At 33.7% G+C, this 18,499-nt stretch overlaps 1 protein-coding gene across 1 annotated transcript; it reads left to right on the top strand.

Annotated features, from left to right (window-relative positions):
* Positions 1-572: 572 nt before the first annotated feature.
* On the top strand, positions 573-17,388 carry LOC119834327 (cilia- and flagella-associated protein 44). The gene is made up of 42 exons (XM_038358668.1): positions 573-606; positions 1,358-1,520; positions 2,481-2,643; positions 2,996-3,150; positions 3,235-3,398; positions 3,531-3,661; positions 4,442-4,546; positions 4,941-5,090; positions 5,205-5,264; positions 5,333-5,575; positions 5,733-5,909; positions 6,250-6,441; positions 6,509-6,651; positions 6,855-6,988; positions 7,222-7,402; positions 7,860-8,025; positions 8,534-8,637; positions 8,723-8,828; positions 8,900-9,072; positions 9,248-9,457; positions 9,544-9,654; positions 9,922-10,090; positions 10,258-10,431; positions 10,500-10,697; positions 10,768-10,900; positions 10,972-11,071; positions 11,166-11,268; positions 11,406-11,525; positions 11,719-11,917; positions 12,288-12,447; positions 12,674-12,812; positions 12,938-13,140; positions 13,365-13,593; positions 13,670-13,774; positions 14,031-14,138; positions 14,245-14,399; positions 14,877-15,023; positions 15,268-15,409; positions 15,728-15,884; positions 16,332-16,445; positions 16,801-16,937; positions 17,204-17,388. The coding sequence occupies exons 1-42, from the start codon at positions 573-575 to the stop codon at positions 17,255-17,257; spliced, it is 6,111 nt and encodes a 2,036-aa protein (XP_038214596.1). The 3' UTR covers positions 17,258-17,388.
* The last annotated feature ends 1,111 nt before the right edge of the window (positions 17,389-18,499 follow it).

Genomic DNA, 18,499 nt, shown 5'->3' with positions numbered 1-18,499 from the left:
TGTCTCATTCTTTGTCGGCTTCATTCTACACATTTTTGTATTTGTGTCTGTTACCTGTCGTTTTTTCCATTGCATCAAGTTTGAAATCACAACGATTCTAAAGAAGTTTCACTTCAAAAATTATAGACTTTGTTACAAAACAGAATAATGACATAATTGTCATCTATCTTTTTGACAGTCTTACATAAAATAAATGAACAAACATCCATATTCAATATAAACCATGAATGCGATATTTTCTGTAACCTTTTTCAAATCAATTTATCTTACTTCTGGGGCATACTTAACATTATTTTAGAAGCAGATGGTCGGTCTTTTTTCGTAGTATAAAGTTAAGAAACGCAATATGAGCGCAATGTATTATATCACTTACTCTGTGAGCACAACAGATTACAAATTACAATCCAGCGCCAGTAACCATCGACATTCAAAATCGGGCATTAGGCATTGAGGTACTTCATAAGTACATCACGTCTACAGCTTGTATCCTAGCAACGTAATTTTATTTATTGAATTGTCGCTGTTGGTTATATTAGTATAAACAGGGATATTTTAAAAAAACTTTATTTCAAATGGCAGATGAAGAACCTGGCGAGCATGGCGAAGGTAAAGATAAGCAAACGTTTCTGATTGTCAGTTTTTGTTGCTTGTACGTCCTTTAATCTATACATTTATAAAAGAAATTTAACTACTAAACTGATTTAATTTTTTTCCCCTGTGGGAAACAATATAATAGAACCATCGCTTGCGCTGCGAAAACTACTTTACTTTTTTTATGTTATCGTTCCCAACGGAGCTGATGGGTCACCTGGTGCTAAGCGCTAACAGCGCCCATGCTCATTTAGCGAGGCATAAGGTCGATTGCAGATCTTGAAAGAATTGCCGACTTCATGTTGGAAAGGGATTAAGAAAGAGAGAGTAACGAAAGGAATAAAGGAAAGGACTGGGAAGGGTAAAGAAAAGGGCCTCCAGCTCCCCCACTCACCGAACGAACCACGGCTATTTCACGCCGTTCTTATGGGGAGTGTGGTGTTTGGTGGGTGTACTTTCCCGTTGCGAGTTAGCCCAATTCGTGCCGAAGCGTTCTCGACTACTACACGCAAAATTTTTTAATACACAAATAAACAATTTAATATTCAAAGCTTTTACCTGTTGTCATTATTAACGCATTGGGTAAGGAACTGTTCTGAAACGCGTCATATTTGAAAAACATAAGATAAACGAAAAAGGATTTTATTATGACTATATCCGGCCATTAGAATTATGTTTTTGAATGCTTCATACAAATTAATAGTATGAAAATCTGAAAAGAGTGATTTTACCAACAAACACTAATTAAATAATAACCATTTAGAAGGTGAAGAAGAAGAAGAACAAGAAAAAGTTGAAGAGCCCATAGCAGAGGAAGAAGAGACAGTCGAAGAAGAATCTGTGTTAACGGAATATGACCCAGATGAATTTTTATCTGGTGCCGTAACTAGCTTGGATGCTACGATTCCTGATGATCTATTTGAATTTGAGTATCCTTTTAATCGACGCAATTAACATATAATTTTTACATACCTACCTTATATATACATATATATCTATATATTACTAGCAAAGATATATTAATTTGTACGTAATGAAATGAAAATTACTGTACTGTTTATATTTTGTGTGAAACGCGTTTAAAAATTTAGATAGGAATACCAATTAATCCCTTAATATTTTACTTGTAAAATGTGCCCTGAAATCTACGAGCTTTAGGATTTCCTATTTAGTTTTTTCCTTATTTGTCCTGTAATCAATAACATAACCATAATTGATTCACATACTGTCATCATAATATGGAGCTTTTTATAATGCTGATTCAACAGCACATTCAAACCGCTGCAGTGGCCGGCGTGTGCCGGAACCGAATTCTACTTATTTGAATTGGGCATTTTTGAATATCGTTAGTCATTTGATTTTCTGTAAAATAGTAATATTTACGTAATTTATTAATTATATTAATTTCCCAAAATGTAACTGCTTAATTTGACTGCTTGATGGTTTATTCCGTGCATTTCATTATTTTGTAAACTAAGTATACCTAATAAAATAAATGCTTTTTGTAATTTAAAAAAAAAACCTACGAAGCCGATTTGAATCATAGCCTTTTTTATACTTTTTGTTATTTTACATTTACATTAAACCTACGTTTTCTACTTATCAAATATTGTAAAAGCACAATAAATAGTACATAAGCTAAAAACATTACGACACATACATTATTATGACACTCATCAAAATTTATCATGAATATTAATCGAAAATCATTTTAACACAAATTTTCCATCATTGAGCTAGTGTCAATAATTAAACGTTATTATAAAACTACAATCCAGAATTACAGAATTAAGTAATTTAACTTTATAAAAAAAGTGAAACTTAATATCTTTAATACATAGGTACGCCCTTATCTTCGTAAATATCAATACTCCTTAGCCTTGTGACAGACATTCCTATGGATATAACTGCCACAAATATTTCAATCTGTGTGCATGTGACGACAGTGTCGTTTGCTGGTCCTCAGGAAGCATTATAACTTTTATGGACGTGAACACTAAACAGACATGGTTTCGTAGAAGTACCACTGGCGGATCAGTCGGCAATATCACAGTAAAATACACCACTGTTTCTGTATAATTAGAGTATAATTCAGTTCAGTATAATTCTGTGCCCTGTACGATATAAATAAAATTCGTAGTTTATGTGTGTTTTACCCAACACTGTTGATCCGTACGGCATACCTGCTCACTGACACAACTGAACCAATTTTGAAAATTTTTATTGATGGTAGGTTAGAACTGCCTATTTCGTACCTTAGCCAAATGTGCTACCCTATATAGCAAGATGAGCATATTATTTGAGGCTATCTTTTATCCCGAATTTCTTAAGAGTATATACGCGAGATACTCCAATCGACTTGTTCTAGTTTATTACGATTTACTCTTAAAATGTTTGTGTATAGTCATACAGAAGAGATCCGAACTATAGAATAGCAATAGCAGAAGGGAGAGAAGGTCACAGAGATCCAATAATATTGCTGTACACTTGGCCACAAATGGATATAGATGCGGTCCTGCGCGATGGAACTTCCAATGCCTATTCAATTCTCGACTTTAGGTTAGTATGCTTAAATGTTATTTTTATTTTGATATCATTGGACATTACACTTTATATTATATACATTTGATTTATTTTTACTAGCCCTGATGGAGAGCTACTCGCATCTGTAGGAAAGGAACCGGATTATAACTTAACTATATGGAACTGGAAAAAGCATAGGATCCTTCTACGTACAAGTGCCTTTACATTTGACGTTAATACGGTTATGTTTTCACCGTATTGTCCTGGTCAGCTTACAACTGCGGGTAAATACATATATACTTAAAAGTTGATAAGAAAATTTTCATTAAGAAACTGCATATCTTGTATGATGTACGCTTTCTTATGTTTTTGTTGAGTAAGTAAGTCGATTTCAAAATATAAATTAAATGCTTTAGGAGCTGCACATATAAAATTTTGGAAAATGGCTCATACGTTTACGGGTCTTAAATTGAAAGGAGAACTCGGAAGATTCGGTAAAACGGAAATTTGTGATGTTTTGGGTGTTTACCCAATGCCTGATGAAAAGGTATATGTAATAGTTAATAATAATTAACTAGCTGTGACCTGCGGTTGAAGCCGCGTAAGTCCGTATCCCGTAGGAATATCGGTATAAAAAGTGGCTATGTGTTATTTCAGTTGTCCAGCTATCTACGAAGCAAATTTCATTGCAATCGGTTCAGTAGTTTTTGCATGAAAGAGTAACAGACGCACACATACATATGCATCCATCCTCACAAACTTTCGCATTTATAGTATTATTATTCGCCAATAGATGTCAGGAAGAGTCATAATAAATTGGGACTACTCAAACGCCTCCTATTTGTTAGAGTAAGTTAAAGTCGATAAAACACGCATAAAACACGAATATGACATTTTCTATATATATATATATATATACAAGAATTGCTCGTTTAAAGATATAAGATTTATAAGTAGTTAAATTTATAAAAATTATTTCCAACCATTTGTAAACGTGCAAGGCGTTTGTATTATGTGACAAGTTGAAGCAAAATATGTTGGATTATAGCAATACTTTGCTGAAAACTTGACTATTCATAGATAAATAAATAAATAAATAAAAATTTCCTTACTTGTATCAAAAACAAATTACATAATATGGTTACATATACTGCATTGAAACCCACACTAGGATCCCCTGTGTTGTGAGGCTCAATCTCTTTCATCGTATATAGATGTTCTATTTATTTTTCTTTAATTTCGTTTGATTTTCAAATGTTGTTTATAAGAAAACAAGCGCTTCACTAACGATCGCTCATGTTCTTAGAATATTGTCTTTCCTTCTCAGGTATTATCTGGATGTGAATGGGGTAACGTTTTAGTTTGGGAAGCTGGTCTAGTAAAATTGGAAGTTACACAGCGGGGACGAAAAACTTGCCATAAAGCTCCAGTGGTAAATTATTATTTATATCAATAATATCTAGCGGCTGAACAGATATAACTTCATTAGATTTGGGGGATTTACCACTTGATTAGAATAATGACTATAATTTTAGTAACTAACAATAAAAACGGTCTACACGGGCGGAGCTGGAGCGGGCAGCTAGTATGATATAAAGCAAAATACCTACATAACACGTAAACAATGAAGTACTCAACATTTTTAGCTTTTTTTGTAAAAAGTGTGTAATAATAATTTTTATTAATTATGAATACTCATATCAAATAATAATTTTCAAAACATCCCTTTGTATTTCAAATAAAAATAAACATTACGTCAATTATCGATTTATAAATTTATTTCATTTGATATGTAGTTGGAGCTTAACATAATAATCTTAATTTAGATTCAATTCATGCTGAGTCCAGCTGGTGATGAAGTAACAACAATAGCTCGAGACGGCTGTGTGCGAGCCTGGTATTGGGATACTGTGGAACAAGCCGACCCGCCAGAAGATGATCCCTACGTTGAACTCAATCCTGTCGCTGAAACCTGTGTAATCTATAAACCATTAAAAATTAGAATTCTGGATCAATTGAATCATCATTTTCATGACATTTGTTCAATAGGTTGATTATTGTATGGATTATAAAAAGAGCTTTTATTTTAGGTACCAGGCTGCCAAATTATGTGTTTAAAACATCAGAAAGATATGTTTTGGTACGCACAAGTAAGTACATGCATATATATCTAGATTTGAATTATCTTAGTATCATACTTATCTCGGTTTCTTCCAAGGATGGCAATGGAGGGCTCTGGACCGTGGAATTGGAAATAGACAAAATAGAATGCAACCACCGGAAAGTGTTGACATGTCACGCTGGTGCCATAGTCGCTATGGCTGCTCTGCGCTCACATCCGATCTTGGTCACGGCAGGACAAGATGGCGCCCTACAAGCGTACAATACTGAGACTCATTTACTCCTTGCTAGATACCAGTTTCAGGCCGGTGTTACGTGCATGCTGTATCCACCGGTTGATGTAAGTTTTAGCTACAGCCATCTGCTGTAAAATGATTAGATACATTTTTTATATTGAAACTGAAAACAAAAACGGTAGAGGCACTTAGTGATAGTCTTTATCGTAAATGCGTGCTAAAAGGGAATAAAGACATATTTTCTCTGGTATATGGTTGTAGGTGGATGAAACATCTTGCATTATTATGGTCGGTTTTGCGGATGGTATAATGCGTACGCTATTTATTCATCCCGATCGTCTACTGGCTCAGACGACGATGGTCGAAGTTAGAGTACATTCTGCGCTCACCATTCACAGCGAAGACTCCATTCATGCGGATGTACTTGACTTAATATGCGTAAGTAAATTTTTTTTCAAAGCAAAAAAACATTCACCTTAATTGCTTTTATAGAACAAAGAATTATAAAGTATTAACTATGAATAAACCAGGGGGTGAAGTGTCACAAGCCAATATTTTTCACATGAAATAATCCACTTATCCTACGAATATCATTAAGCGCAAATGGTTTATATCTATACATAAAATTTATTTCTTAATAACGCTTGATTGCTATGAAGGCTTGCATCGAAATAACACAAAAAACCGCAAATAATGCTCGTAAAACTGCAGGTAGAAGTAGAAAGAATTAATTTTATTTAAATACAAATGAGAAATAGCCGTATCTTTCTATTTTCAGCTGCTCAAGCCTCACTCTAAATCCCTTACACAAATAACAATAAATGAACAACGTACGTTACTAGTCACTTGTGGTGAGGATAGTACTATATTCATGTATAGACTAGTGATCGATACTCCCTTCAGACTGCATAGATTAGGATTTATTGAAACTCCAAACAATATTGCATATATGACATGGAAACCAGAGGAAGTAAGTACGTGATAACAAACAAATTCTGTTTAAAGTTTACTTTTTAAATTATGTTGCTTGTTTACAGGAACGTGTGTTACTTTTGTGCGGACAAGTAGGCTTTATTATGGAAGCTTTATTACCGGACGTGCCTATTCGTGATTATTCACAGATAACAACATTCAAATTAGATTTCGTGTCGTACAAAGAGATACTAGTAAAGAAACATTTGTAAGTTTTACTGTTTTGTATTTATACTAAGTAATATAAGACTTGGTTTTATGTGAAATAATTAACTACTTTTTTTATAATTCTATCAAAATTGCAAATCGATGCAAAAAGCTCCTAAAAAGTTTTAAGTTTTACTCCGGTCTGTCAAAAAATTACTACTACCAATAGCTTAATTATTTGTATTTTTATTTACGTGCTGCCAGTATGAGAAATCGACCCTTTCCTACTGAAGAAGATTTAGCAAGTATCGATGAAGAAGCAATAAAAGCTAAGGAAGAAGCTGAAAAAGAGAAAGACGACGAAGAAGAAGAAGAGTGGCTAGGAGAAATACAATTAAGTATGTTTATAATGAAATGACTAAATCAAATCATATTTTTGTAAAGGTCAAGCATGGATATAATCGGAATATTTTTCATTGCTTTTCCCTTAATACGATGTAACATTCATGTAGGTATGTGATGATATAAATACATATGCTAAAATAATTTCATGCATTGATGACAATTTCTAAATGTAAAGTAAAGTACATAACAAATGTAAAGTTTTAAGAAAAGTTGTTATGTTTAATAGTGGAAAGTGAAAGCATGTTAGGAACTACGATTACATGGGCGCAGTACTGCGAGGAAGGCATTTGGGTGGTCCAGCGTGGCACTGGAGCGCTTCTCTTAGTTAGACCTGGAAATAATAAAATCTTGAAATACGGTCCTTTCCCCGGTGCGTGGTGTGATGATTTGACGTCCCTTAAGTTTGTGTAAGTCCATACAAATAATAGTATTGTTTGAATAGAGGCAAACACTGACTGTCCTTGTAATTGTTATTATACTGTCTTCCAAAAACATATATATAATCATTTTACTGTCAAGAATATAAAGTGTCCAATACAACATATGTAGGTATAATATGTTACAGTTAATTAACTTATTAAACAGTTTTTACTGCAAAAACCAGTCATAGATGATTTTCCGACGATGCAGTTAAAGTGGGCGAAATAAGAATCAGTGAGAACACATACTATCTACATAAATTTTAATAGATTACTTTTAAAAGATTATATATTATATTGGATCGAAGAGAGTGTGCCACGGCAGCGACCAGCTAGTGCCAGATTCGATTACGATAAAAAAAAATGTTTTTCATATTCTCAATTATCATGCAGCTTTCTACTGGGTATACAAACCTTTCGTCCTCCTCCAATCCTTTTTTTACAGTTGCGACAATCGTTATTTAATTGTCGGTACAAATACGGGCTATGTAAGAGTAGTCCGAATGCCCACGGATGAGGAGGATTCTCCTGAGCAGCATCACATGATATGGATGATGGCGCAACAGAAATTATTAAAGAAATTGAAAGGCAGACGTCTTGCAAAAGAAGAGGTACCTTAGACATTAAGAAAATCCAAATGAAGATATTTTCACTTTCAATAATGTTACTGATGATACTTTTTAGTTGTATTGGATTAGTAACAAACATTTTTCAATTTGGCAAATAAGAATCATTCGTTATCGTTTGTTTGATATTCAATGTCCATTTTTTTTATGTCGCAGTCGGCAAGGACGCCTGATGGTAAGCGCTACCACCGCCCATGAACATTTAGAGAGGTGTAAGGTCCATTGCAGACCTTACGCCTCTACAAATGAATTGTCGACTTAAAATTGGGAAGGGATTAAGAAAGGATTGGCGAGAGGAATAAAGGAAAGAACTGGGAAGGGGAAGGAATAGGATATGGGCCCCCGGCTCCCCCACTCACCGAACGAAACACAGCAGAATGCTATTTCACGTCGGTCTTCTCTGGGGGTGTGGTACTTCCCCGGTGCGAACTGGCCGAATTCGTGCGAAGCGTGCTCGACTTATTTAAATATAATTGAATAATGACTATTTCAGCCTCAACCAACGCCTCGCATTGATTATCACGATACTTATTATTTACCCATGCATGACCGTTATACAGGAGCTGTTACATGCTTGGAATTCAGTTCTGATGGAAAGTAAGCGTAAAAAAATTTAAGCCTAAGTATCCTAATATTATAATTTTCTTGACAATATATTAGCTGTGTTTTATAAAATTCGCAGGCGATTTTATACAAGCGGTGCGGATGGAAATATTTTCTCATATATAGTTAACTTTGATGAGGATATTGTTCCTTCGTCTCCACGAAGAAGATTAGCAGAACTACCAGTAAACACTTTTTTATGTATTATTTTCTAGATTTAAATGTTAACGGTATGAAATAAGACTTTTGTTTGCAGAAAGTAGAAAGAGTTCGTGAGCCTAGCACGCTAGATGGAGAACTTATGTCTCACGAACAATTGAAACAAAAAGAAGAATATGATAAAATGATGGCTATTGCTAATGCGCATAAGAAGAGAGTACGTGACCAGCTTGCGGAAATTTCTGCAGAATATAACAAAATAATAAAAGCGTTTGTATTGACTGTTTATATAAAAAATTAATTATTATAATTAAGGAAATCAAAAAAAATTATAATTAAGAATTCTGATTCTTTTCTTAATGACAAGTTATATACTCTTTAATAAATCTGCTTTATCATCCAATTAATATTGTATATATTTCAATGACATCAATGCATGGCACAGAAATCGAGCGCTCCCATATTCGCAACAAATCGATGTAACTCTTGACCCTCGGCCATTACAAGTACAAGAACGAGAATTAGACGAGTGTAAGGCGTTAACTAAACGAAAATTAGCTCACCAGCTGGAAGCATCAGATCTTGGCTTGCATAAAATGTATTCCAGGAATATCATACAGTTAGATGTATTTCCGTTTACACTGAAATGTATCAGGTAAGTCATGTATCGCATATCGTGCGCAATTATTTAAATGTTTTCAGATTAATAATGAATCCAACATGATATTTATTCCATTGTAGGGACCCAGAAGTTATGATCAGGCCGTTGAGGCAAAAAAATCTTTCACAAGCTTTCTATAACCAGTTAGAAGAAGTACATCAAAAAATGGCAGAGGCAGCTTTAAGGGGACGGTAATAAAATTTAGAACGTTTCATTACAGTAAGGTATTTTATGTAATTTGTGAATATATTTAATTATTTACTATTTTCATGCTGACATAAAGGGATATTAATTTACTAGAATTAGCTGAGGCTACTTTAAAGTAAGTATTATACAAGAACTTGAGAGCATGAGTTTGACTGCTGTGTTTATGATTTGGTGTCATGATTATATTTAAAAAAATTATATTTATCACGAAATTATTATTAAAATATATTAATTCGCAAATTTGTATTTAGTCGCGCAGAATCCACAGCTCGCCGAGCGGCTGCTAGAAAATCATCATGGGGTCCACCAAGAGTTGCATCATTTCTTCTCGGCCTTCCGCCAAAACCACCTCATCCGTTGAAGAAAGCTCTACGGAATTATCATATCCGTTTAAACAGACATCACCTTCAATTTATTGAAGTAAATGTGTACACAAAAATTATATATTATAATTTTATTCAGTTCATGATCATTAAAAAAAGTATCTATTTAACACTTAAAAATCTAATAATTATTTCCTCCCTTTAATAATTTAGTAAAAATGTTACATCATGAGTATTAACAAGTAATATTTATTTAACAATCAGTGGCAAGAGCATTTATCACGTAAGCCGGATCCAAATGCCATGCCACCTGGAGCAGCAGAGGCTCTCAAAGAGGCTGAAGCAACAATTGGAAACCGCTTACTAAAAACACAACCGGACTACGTAGCACCACCTGGCCACAATACTCAACTACGAGTGTGTCTTGCTAGAAAAGAAGTAAGTATATAGAACAATTGATTGTTTACAAAATAAAATAAATTCCTTACTTGATAATTGATTTTTAGATCTACGATACTAAACGCGCCTTCAACGAAAAAGTACTTGAATTGCGAGAACACAAACTAAAACTTGTGAAACGTATGAAAGATATTGGCGAAAGATTAGGAGAAATAAGAGTTGAGATCCCACAGAAAATGGCTAAGCCTCCTCCGCCGATACCTCAAATAGACGATGACTTAGAGTTTCCAGAGAAGAATTTGGAGGTAATAAGACGAAATTGTAAAAGGAAGGTTTAGATACAATATAGAACTTTTCAAACAAAAAAAATTACAGATAAAGCCGGTCGTGATAAAGGGAGTGCCAAGGACAGCGGCATCAAGAAAAACCAGTGAACGGAGGAAGTCCACTTTGTATCCACAACAAAGAATTCGTCAGCCACGTGTTCCTCGTTTTGTTCCATTATCTGGTAGTAATAAGTTAAGTTTGTTTCTATTATATTATTCATAAATAAGTATTTATATTGTAAGATTTTTTTAGAATCACGACCGCTTGCTGCGTCTTGGGAGATTCTTAAAGCTAGGCCAGATCAAGAGTCTTTTCCAATTGAAGCCGAAATACGTGAAAGACGTATAGAACGGTACGATATAAGCCGATAACATTAGCACTAGCATGTAAACACAGATTATATAAAAGTTCCAAATATTTATACATGAAATATATTTCTCCTTTAGCCATCTGTATGAACAAGATATGCTTCTTGCGGATGCAGAGGTTTCTGTCCAGCAGTTTGACTCTAGACTGCGACAGCTGCAAAGGGAAAGGATTCGTGTTCAGGTATTAATTACTTCATAATATACTGTGTACTGGATGTATCATTAATTTATTTTATAATGTGAATGTAAACACAAAGTTTGTTGGAACAATCTTCACTAAAACTTATCACTGATAATTATTTTTATCACCATCTTTAGGAAAAGAATCAGTTATTGGAATTACATTTGTACCAACTGCACAGAGAGATGAATGTATTGAATCGATTTGAGGCACACGAAGATCGCTTGGCTGAACGAGTGTACGCAAAATTGATGCAGGTATTTAATTAGTATTATGTATATCATAACTATAATTCAACACTTCGTATACTATCTCAATCAAAGCTTTTGAAAGTATCAATTATGAAAAGGTGTCAGAGTATTTTTTTTCGAACGAGCCTTTTATTCTACCTCAAATGGATAGTAATTATGCTGCTACGGTAATATCTATTCCTATTATTGTCTTATAAAGGTTCGCGGAGTCCAAGACCAAATAACAGACTGTGAACACCGCATTGAAGAACATGAAGCTGAAAAAGAACGGTTGGACGCAGCTTGTCAAGATTTACAAAGGCAATTTAAGAGGCTCGTACAAGACAATAAGTTTGCAGATTTTTTACGTAGGATCTTCAAGAAGAAATATCGGCCGCCGCGTGAAAGAGACGATGATGGTATGTTGTTCTATGCTTGTCATTTATTCTAGTTATAAATCAAGCCAAACAAGTTTCGAAAATACTGGATTGATTTTGAATCTTGTTTTACTAAGAGAACGTGTCTCATTTATCAGCATTACATTATATTACTCAACCGACGTTCCCGAAAATGATGGCGGTGTTGAATTTTGAACCAATTGACGTGATCCTTTTTGTGTTTGACAGAAAATTGTTGTCATTTCGCCTCCTTTCAAAATTTGAAGGGATAACTCCCCAGGGACGACGGTGCCCTTTTTATGGCATATAATTTTTTATTCTCTGCGTTTCGGACGGAGTTTGGAATATGCTGTGCTTATTGTTCGTATTTTGGCTTAATAATTTTATTCAGAATCTTCGGAGTCTGAGTCATCATCATCTTCAAGTGAGGAAGAAGATGAAGGAAGCTTAGACAGCAGGGACATAGGGCCCATCCGCCTTGATCCGAATATTTGCCCAGAAGGGTGCGACGTTGAAGTATACAATAAAACATATGAATTGCGCAATACAAGGTATTAAGGATATCATACAACTATTAAATAACACGAATTAATTCAAAATTAATGAAAATTATATAAAATATAAACAATTGACAATAAGAAATAGTGATAATTGTTCATTAATATGTTTAACGAAATTTTTGAGACAAAACTTATTTTGGTATTTGTAGCAATTGAGTGACCTGCTTGGTCATAAGGATGTTATTTAGATTTAAATATGAATTATTATTATTTTTAGACATAAGCATGAGCAGGATATTATTGAACAGGACCACTTAGTGGATCTTTTACGCAAAGATATTGATGCACATAATAAAGTGAAGCGAAAGTTTTCAGTTCAGCTAGAGAAAAGGAAAAATGATTTACGAGAATTTATGGTAAGTTTGAATACTTTATCTGCCGTAATTTTTTACTTTTACCAAGTAAAAAATAGTCAACGTAATTATAAAATAACAATAGAGAATATCGTCAGAAAAAATCATAATGTCTTAATAAATTTAAGATGGAAAAACAAAGTTGCATGAATGAAGTAGACCAAGTGGTCATCTTACGTTACGATCAAATAAGAGCGTCAGCCCTTCGTGGGTGCACTGGTCCTGATGGATTGTCACAAACTGTGGTTTTCCCTGAACAACTGTTAGCACGTTTGCGTAAACGTGTATTGGAGCTGCATGATGAAATAAAGCAGCAGAAGCAAAGACACAAGTAATCTATATTTTTTGTCAGCTATATTATATAGTATGCCTTTCAGTTACAGAGAATGGTAGTCTTCCTTTTTTTTCTTCTTTTTTTAAACTTTACTCATATGTTTTTTTTAGAAGTGGATTATCTTATCTAATTAGTGCTCAAAATGTCTATACTTAAAATTTTCATTGCCATTTAGCGTATGTTAATGATTACATTACTAAATATCTAAAAATCCAATTTAGGGTAAATAAAACGCACTTATTCCGCATGAACATTGATTTGCGTGAAATGGAGGCAAAAGCGGAGGAATTGCGCGCCAAAATGCGTGATGTTTTAACTCGAAAGCTTGGTAAGCCGCGCCGCGTGGACCGCACCCTCGATGATTTATTGCGGCAAATGGCAAGGAGACATAAATTTTCGGCAACTCTTGGCACGTTGCCACAGATTATGATGCAACTTAGGTCGTGGAGGGTGAGAAACGTCTGATAGATTGATTGATTTGTAAATGAAGAAAGTAATAGGTATATACTATTTATTATTTTATTAGGAACGTCATGGGGCATTAGAAAAAAAATATCTCACTACATTGGAGAAATATTCAGATCGTCTACGCCTTGCGGCAGCCTTACAAGCCGATGTCTTACCACAAAAGGTACATAAACTAAGCATATTTAATGTGTAAACAATTAATTTCTATTTCACATGAGTACTTTCCCATAATTCTCATAGTTATCAAATAGTTACTTGCAGTAAATTTTATTTTTTAAGACTTTCAGAGCTTGGGGTATAAAGCAAGCAAGCAAGAACTTTGTAAATGTACAAGATACTTAATAATAATATAGAAGCTTTTATGAGTAATATGAATAAGTGAATAGTAAATAACTTATTATATATTTATGATTTCACAGCCGCAAAAGGATCCATCAGTAATGGCGGGTGGCTATGAACAGGAGCAATATCAACGCGATGTAGTCAGACTTCGTATTATAAGATCGCAACAGGAACAACAAATGAAGGTTCCAAATCTGCTCTATGTTTCCTACATATAGTAAAGGGTTTCTGTAATGCTAATAAAGAATATATGTACTTTATAATTTTGTTCGATATTCCTATCACTTACAGGCACTTCGTGAAGAAATTCTTAGTCTACGCCTGAAACCGCTGTCATATCGTCCGCCAATGGAAACAGTCAGCCCACCTCCTTCTGATCGATCACAAATATATCTGTTTCAAGTTCCACATACATCGAGACAGCTTCGCAAGAAATACTTTCCAATGTAAATACCACTCTTAAACGCCCGAAATTAATAATGAATCTGGAGCGTTTATTATGTTTGCATTACAGATCGATTTCTAATCTGCAAGCCAATACAAAAACAATCATTCAATTGGTTGTTGATAACCTTATTCAGCCAATGAACTGCTAGGACTATCCATGATTACGATTTAGATTAGGCTTTATTAAATTATCATCGTCAGGTGTATCCACTATATTGTATTGCTAAATTAAATTTTTACAAACAAATTACAACAAAAACTGTTATTTCTCGCCTAACAATGATCTCTTTTTGCTAAAAGATGCACTTTATTCACGATGTTGCATATATTATAGCACTAATATGATTATAGTAAGATCATAAAATTTTCGTAATATCACAAAGCAAGTATCACCAAGTTGGTAGAATATTTCAAATGTCTTACCGCCCATACTTATTTTTTCCAATCAATCAATCTCTAATCATAAAACTTTGCAGTACTCCACTAGGCTCAGTTCAAATTGTGTATGACGTGAATGTGATGAAACTATTATACGATTGCTTGGACTCGATGCGAGTAACCCGTGACGATGCTGATGAATTACTTCGGGAACTCACTGCTGAATTACCTGACGTTATTTCGGGGTATATGGCATTTTAATTACATTTAACTAAATAACAGCCTAGTTGTCGTAGTATATCCCAAAATGTCTATCCATGTAGACCATAGCAATAAATTTTCTTAATAACCTTAAAATAAATTCGTTACTTACCTTATTATAAGCAACTTTCTTTATATACAACTCCTAATAAAACATGTTTTTATTTTATTACAATATTATACACTTACTTACTTCAAAATAATGTAGTTCTATTTCCTTTTTTACAGAGCAAAATCTCGTTTTGAAGTGGTTGATAGTTTAGTACGAAAATGGTTGTTGAAGTACGGGGGTGACCCCAGCATGTATAAGAAACAGACGAGAGCTTTCGATGCTTTGGCGGCGTTAGCTGATCGACTGATACGACAACATGTAAGATATTAACCTAACCTACGCATAAGGAATGTTATTTTTTTATATGAATGACTCAACTTTACTGTACTTCGAACGCAACTGGGTATATTAGGTTCTTAATGTGCTTGAGTTCCGAGGACATTTTGTTATTTGTTTAAAAACTTCACTTTTTAACAGATTAAAAGCGTGATTCGTTCATCCTTTTATATTTCAAGTAGCTTATATAAATTTAAGTGAAAAAGACGAACCCAGTGTCCTTTCCGGGTACCCCCATTCCACGGGCATGCTCGGGGAAAGTGCCTTAAATGTCTTAAAGGGCTTAAATTTTTCACTCAGGTCGAAGCCATGGAAGGCACAGATCAGCAATCTCATAAAATTATGGAATCTTTGGAAGCGGCTTTGAAGGATGTGTCGGGGCTGAGGAAGCATTTACATGAGCGCCTCGGGCCTGCTCTTGCCGCTTTGTTGCATACTACAGAACTTGCTGACTTAGGTACAAACCAAAGACATTAATAATAATTAAGTTTTTAATAACCTGTGCTTTATTGCACTTGCTTCTCTTTGATAGAAACAAATAACTATGTTCATATAAATGACAAATGAGAATTGACCTGATGCATATGGATATAATAATCACAGATGTGATTATTTTTTATTTATCAACTCGATAAACCACACGCAGTCATTAAATCCCTCTAAAATAATTAACGCATTTCTTGACATCGCATAGTCGCTGTTAGATGGTTCAAATAATTTTATATAATATAATAATTTTCGGTGACCTACACATTCACGCTAGATATGACCGATATTCACACTAAAAGCGTATGACGTATGTCTAGATACACTTATATTTATTTATAAGCAACAAGTAACTTTTAGTTAGAAAAACTACAGAATAAATGACAAAGAAATAAAAAATAACTACCTTTTTATTCAGGTACTGAAGAAACAATGACTTCGCTCGTAAACTCTCTAATTGATGATGAGAACCCTTTATCTACTGAATCTATCGACAGCATTAATATTGCTGATGTGATTGATGATATAAAAGGTATCATAATTTTTTTCTCATTACACTATAGTTTAATGAAATAAGCCTGCAGCATACCAACGACGTATCAAAAAGAAAGACAGATTCAGGATAGACTATCAATGTGGTATTTTAAAACAACAACTTTTCTTCTCTTTCACTCAGATCATATCTCGCTCGCTCGCCTACACGAGTCAGGAAGTTACCTGACTTATATAGCCATTTAAGAGCGTGTACAACGTATCAATGATTTTAAGACATTTTGTCAGTATAAGCTTATTTAGTTGTTCTCTTTAATTTACATCATTTATTAATCTATAATAAACAGTAATATGTGGCTAATATCTATTAACTCATATTAAATTTCTCTAAATAGACTGTGGTGTGCACCTGCCGATGGAAGATTTAAAGCACGTTGTTAAAATTGCAATAGACTGTCTTAAAGCGCAACTAGTTGGGACTGAAGAAGCAAAACAGATTGAAAGAGACGTACAAAAAGCAATGGCCGATGCGGTAAGCTTAATCAAATGTTATACAACTTCCCACAAAACTAAACAAAACAAGGCCAAGAAAAACACGTATTAATTAACTATACTATTATAAAAAGCGCTAGTAATAAATACTTAGTTGTAGGAATTTTTCTTTTGATAAAATGAATTTTTTTTTTCTTGTAAAGATCATATAAATTATATTTGAAAAAAATACGATAATTGAATACAATTACCGTCTTACAATATTACGATTTTACTGCATTTGAAATTATAATTATCTATTTACAGAAATCCATAGCATCGACGAAAGATCCGTCGACTGGACGCAGTGATACGAAATAAGGATATTAATGCTGAATAGATTTGAATACATATTGGAGAGAGCTGAAGGCAATGACTCTTAAAAATGTTCTTTTTCTTATTGTATTGTCCATTAAGTCCACTTCATTAATAAATACTTAAGTTACCAAACATAAAACTTTTCTTATTAATTTAAACCTAAAGATTGAATTTATGGAATAGAATAAAGTACCTTTTAATGAATACAAAGTATCTACTCCTGTCGTAAAGATAATTAGGTAGAGTAACTTAATGCCCGTGCTACAACCAGTTCTAACTAGGGACAAGTTAAAAACTAGAATATGACATATTTGAAAAAAAAAAAATTTATTAAACTTATTCAGACCATCACACGAGCAGATGAAGCGAAACGAAGATAAAACATTTGTTAATTAAATCTAGTTTTAACGCACTTTTCCTAGTTAGAACTACTTGTAACAATGGCCTTCAGTAACAACTAGTTCTAATTAGGAAAAACGTGACGTAACGGAAAAAGAGATTTGACAAATACATTGCCAAAATTAGGGAAATAGCCAGATCTGCTTGTTTTTATAATAATTTTTAACATCCTCCATCGTTAACGTAACAAAATAGAGAGCGTCTGTTCATATCTTTAAACCTGATTGAAGATGAAAATACGAATTTATATGTTTTATTAAGAAATAATAAGTTATTATTGTTATTGTTAAGGCTAAATGAGCAAACAAATAAAAGGTTTATTAAATCCAACTAAAGATTCTAACTAACTCAAGGGTTATTTAAATACTTTGATGGGGATACCTTCAAGAAAAGGGCATATCATTGTCTCAAAGGCCGGCAACACACTCGCGATGCCCCTAACATCGCAAGTGCTTATGGGCGACGGGCATCACTTTCCATCAGGTGACCCGCCTGCTCGTTTGCCTGCTAGGCGATAAAAAAAAAAAAAAAAAAAACTTTCTTATTCTACGGCAAAAAGAGGTGGATATACCTAAGTGCCATTTCTTTTCAAATTATATACTAGATAGAGAAAAATACTTGGAAGGTCAGTACCTATATAAGTGTAGAATCTATTCTCAGTATATTCAAAAGCGTTTCAAACGCAGGACGCATCTAAACATTTACGTCTTTTCAATGTAGTACCGGCGTAATGTTTTTCTTAATTTTTTACGCTAAGATGAATTAATTGTTTTTCATCATTTGCATCAACAAAAATTTATAAATATGCATTATTTATATAAACAAAAAGCCGATTATAGTGAGGTT

This window comes from Zerene cesonia, chromosome 19 (assembly GCF_012273895.1).
Source record: "Zerene cesonia ecotype Mississippi chromosome 19, Zerene_cesonia_1.1, whole genome shotgun sequence".
Lineage (NCBI taxonomy): Eukaryota > Metazoa > Arthropoda > Insecta > Lepidoptera > Pieridae > Zerene > Zerene cesonia.
This window is presented reverse-complemented; position numbering and strand designations above follow the sequence as displayed.